This window comes from Camarhynchus parvulus, chromosome 11, assembly GCF_901933205.1.
Source record: "Camarhynchus parvulus chromosome 11, STF_HiC, whole genome shotgun sequence".
Taxonomy (NCBI): domain Eukaryota; kingdom Metazoa; phylum Chordata; class Aves; order Passeriformes; family Thraupidae; genus Camarhynchus; species Camarhynchus parvulus.
Window position 1 is genome coordinate 2,656,246 of NC_044581.1, and position 3,768 is coordinate 2,660,013.

Here is a 3,768-nt window from a genome sequence, read left to right on the forward strand (position 1 = left end):
GGCCGGGAGGGAGCTCGGAGGCGGCTCCCGCACCCCTCCGGGGGCTCCGCAACGCTTCGGGCCGCTCTTGTGACAAGGACTGGGCTTTCCGCAAGGCTGCTTTTTCGTCTTTTTCTTTCTACATTTTTTCCCCAAATTTTTAATTTTTTTTTATATTTCGGTTTTGTTTTGTTTGTGTTTTTTGGTTTTTTTTTTTAATTCCCTTTTCCTGCGAGAACCTCCCCCCACCACCACCAGCCCAGCTCCCCGCAGCAGCGCCCGCCGCGGGCCGTAGGCGTGTGTAGCAGAATCACAGTCATACAGAGGGAGGGAGAGGCCGCCAGAGACCACCCTGCCCCCGGCGACCCGGAGGATGCCGCTGCGGTGCCGCTGCTAGAGGACACGCTGGGATTGAGCTCGGCTCCGAGACTCTCTCTCTCTTTCTCTCCCGCTCTCTCCCTCTCTCCCTTCTCCGCGGAGGGGTCCCGGACGGGGCTGAGGCCCTTCCACCGTGCTCCTCTTCCTCCTCTCCTCCGCGGCCGCGGGCAGCCCCTCTCCATGATGCAGGCTCGCTACTCCGTCTCGGACCCCAACGCTTTGGGAGTGGTGCCGTATTTAAGCGAGCAGAATTACTACCGGGCTGCCGGGACCTACGGCGGCATGGGCAACCCCATGAGCGTCTATTCGGGCCACGCCGAGCAGTACGCGGCGGGCATGGGGCGCTCCTACGGCCCCTACCACCCGCACCAACCCACCGCCCCCAAGGACCTGGTGAAGCCACCTTACAGCTACATCGCCCTCATCACCATGGCCATCCAGAACGCCCCCGACAAGAAGATCACGCTCAATGGGATTTACCAGTTCATCATGGACCGCTTCCCTTTCTACCGAGAGAACAAGCAGGGCTGGCAGAACAGCATCCGCCACAACCTCTCGCTCAACGAGTGCTTCGTCAAGGTGCCCCGCGACGACAAGAAGCCGGGCAAGGGCAGCTACTGGACCCTGGACCCCGACTCCTACAACATGTTCGAGAACGGCAGCTTCCTGCGCCGCCGGAGACGCTTCAAGAAGAAGGACGTGTCCAAGGAGAAGGAGGAGGCCCGGGAGCGGCTGCTGAAGGAGCAGCCCAAGCCCCCCGGGCTGCCCGGCGCCGACCTCCCCAAGGAAGCCTCCTCCTCCTCTTCCTCTTCCTCCGCCTCGGCGCCGGCCTCCGAGAAGAAAGTGGTGATCAAGAGCGAGACGGCGTCTCCCGAGCTGCCCGTGATCACCAAGGTGGAGACGCTGAGCCCGGCCAGCGGCGGGGCCGTGCGGGACAGCCCCCGCAGCGCCGCCTCGCCGCCCGCCGCCGCCGCCTCTCCGGACGCGGCGCTGCCCGAGCATCACCCTGCCGGTAACGGGCTGCCGGGCTTCAGCGTGGAGAGCATCATGACCCTGCGGACTTCCCCCGCGGGCGAGCTGAGCCCGGTGAGTGCCGCCTCGGGCAGGACGGGCGGCGGGCTGGCGCTGGGTTACCCGGCGGGGCAGCCCTCGGGGTACGGCGCGGGCTGCGGCCAGGCGCTGGACACTAGTGGGAGCTACCACTGCAGCATGCGGGCCATGAGCCTCTACAGCGGCGACAGAACCGCGCACATGTGCGCCCCGCTGGAGGACGGCCTGGCCGAGCATCCCACCGGCGCCCCGTCGCCGCTGGGCACGCTGAGCCTGCCCGCGGGGCAGGACGGAGCGCTGGGCACCGGGCATCCCCACGGAGGAGGAGGAGGAGGAGGAGGAGGAAGCGGAGGGGCGGCGGCTGCAGGGGGACAGCCTGCGGCTTCTTGGTACCTGAACCACGGCGCTGAGCTGAGCCACCTGCCCGGGCACACGTTCGGCTCTCAGCAGCAGACTTTTCCCAACGTGCGGGAAATGTTCACGTCGCACCGGCTGGGGATGGAGAGCGCGGCGCTGAGCGAGCACCAGGTGAGCAGCAACTCCGCCTGTCAGATCCCCTACAGATCCGCGCCCTCCCTATATCGCCACGCCGCCCCCTACTCCTACGACTGCACTAAGTACTGAGTAGCCGCCAGTAACCCCCGCTTAGGCCCATTCAAAAAAATTATAATTATTAATAATAATTATTTTTTAAAAATCGGGAGAAATAAACCCACGGCAATAAAAATAAATCTGACAGCTTCCCCGTGGACTTTGCGGCCACAGAGTTTGAAGATCCCAAAAAGCCTTCCTTAAATTCCGGACAAGTAGATTTTACTTGGGGGGATCTCTCATTTGAAAAAGAAAAAAAAAAAAAGAAAAGAAAAAGGTTAAAAAAATTATATATATATATGTCTATCTAAAAGTGGCAAATTTTATATGCTAAAGTATAGGGGGGTCTCAGAAAAATAAGTTATGGACCAATATCACAACGACCATTTATACGTTTTAAAAGGAAAAAAAAAGTTTATAAATATATATATAATTATATGTCCTGGGTATTTTTTGAGTTCTCTGTTGTGCTGTAAAAAATATGTGGATTTCTAATCAGGCTGATTTTCAGAGCCATTAATATAATATTTAAAGTTGAGTTCACTGGATTATTTTTGTCTCGCCCAACGGTTCCTAACTTCCAAATTCATGACAAGTGATTTCTTCTTCTTCTTCTTCTTCTGTGTACAATTATGCAATAGATTTTCTTTCGTTTTAGAGCTGTTCTTTTCGCAAGACGAGGAAATAATTTATTTTTTGCTGGTGGATTTTTTTTTTAAGGAAAAAAAAATAGACAAAGTATCTGATACTTTTTTATTATTATTTACGACGTGTGATGTTTTGTATAATAGATTTCAACTTTACCATTCCTAAGGACTATTTGCTTTAACCTGCTTCAAAGTTCGTTTGTCTTATGTGGTCCTAATTGTTGTACTTACCTTAAAATAAATCCATGCTGGTTTTTTCTGCTCCAAGTCTGCCGCTTCTCTGTGTATAAACTGGGGATTTTTAACAGGTTTTTTTTTTTCTTCCTTCCTTCCTTCACGCAGAAAACGTGGCAGTGGTTGTTTTTTAAAACAAAAATGATTTTCCTGGAGGTTTCTTTCTTGGAGACAAGGTTGAATTCGCGTGAAGAGCTGGGATTGTACAACTGGGGAGGGTGGGGAAGGAAAAGCACGGCGGGGCTGAGCCCCCTCAATCCCAAATCCCTGCCAGGGTGAAATTTCGGGAGTTTTCCCAGGCCTGCCGTGGGGAAAACAGGAAAACAGGAGGCGCAGGGAGGGGAATTTCTGCTCCTCTCGCCCCGTCCTTGCGAGCGCGGCCCTTGCACGCCCGGAGCCGCCTCTTCCCAGGGCAGAAAACACCCACCTTCCCCTAAAAAAAAAATCCATTTCATTTATTTATTTGGTTTTCTTGAAAGGAATCCTGAGTGCCTGGGAGTGAGAGCGATCATTTCAACCCGGCCTCGCCGCGGAGTCTTGGGAAGGTGGAAAGTTCACTCGAGAATCGTTTCGGGTTTGAAATCCTCTCTTGGTGGAAGAATTGGCTGATTTTAACTTTTTTTTGCATTTATTGAAGCTCCTGTTCGCAAGGCCGGGCACTGTCAGATATTCTGGCTTTTCCCAAATCATCTTTTAACCTGTTCAAGCTTTTTAATCCAGGACAAAGCGCCGGATTTAGCAATCCCGAGAGCCTGGGAATGCCGGCAAAGCCTAAAGCCGAGTTTAGGAGGTCTTTGGAAGATTTCAAGCCCAGATTTCTGGAGCCAGGCTCCTTTCCCAGCTGTAAAATCACATCCATGGAGCAAAAAATCCCACCCGTGCCCCATCC

General features: G+C 54.1%; 1 protein-coding gene across 2 annotated transcripts; it reads left to right on the top strand.

The window, feature by feature from the left end:
* Positions 1-3,488, top strand: FOXC2 (forkhead box C2). 2 transcript variants are annotated; one of them, XM_030956338.1, is made up of 2 exons: positions 1-1,935; positions 3,359-3,488. In XM_030956338.1, the coding sequence occupies exons 1-2, from the start codon at positions 538-540 to the stop codon at positions 3,365-3,367; spliced, it is 1,407 nt and encodes a 468-aa protein (XP_030812198.1). In that variant the 5' UTR covers positions 1-537; the 3' UTR covers positions 3,368-3,488. The 2 variants fall into 2 exon arrangements, with proteins under 2 accessions (XP_030812198.1, XP_030812197.1); XM_030956337.1 differs by lacking the exon at positions 3,359-3,488 and having other exon boundaries at positions 1-2,370.
* Positions 3,489-3,768: the final 280 nt, after the last annotated feature.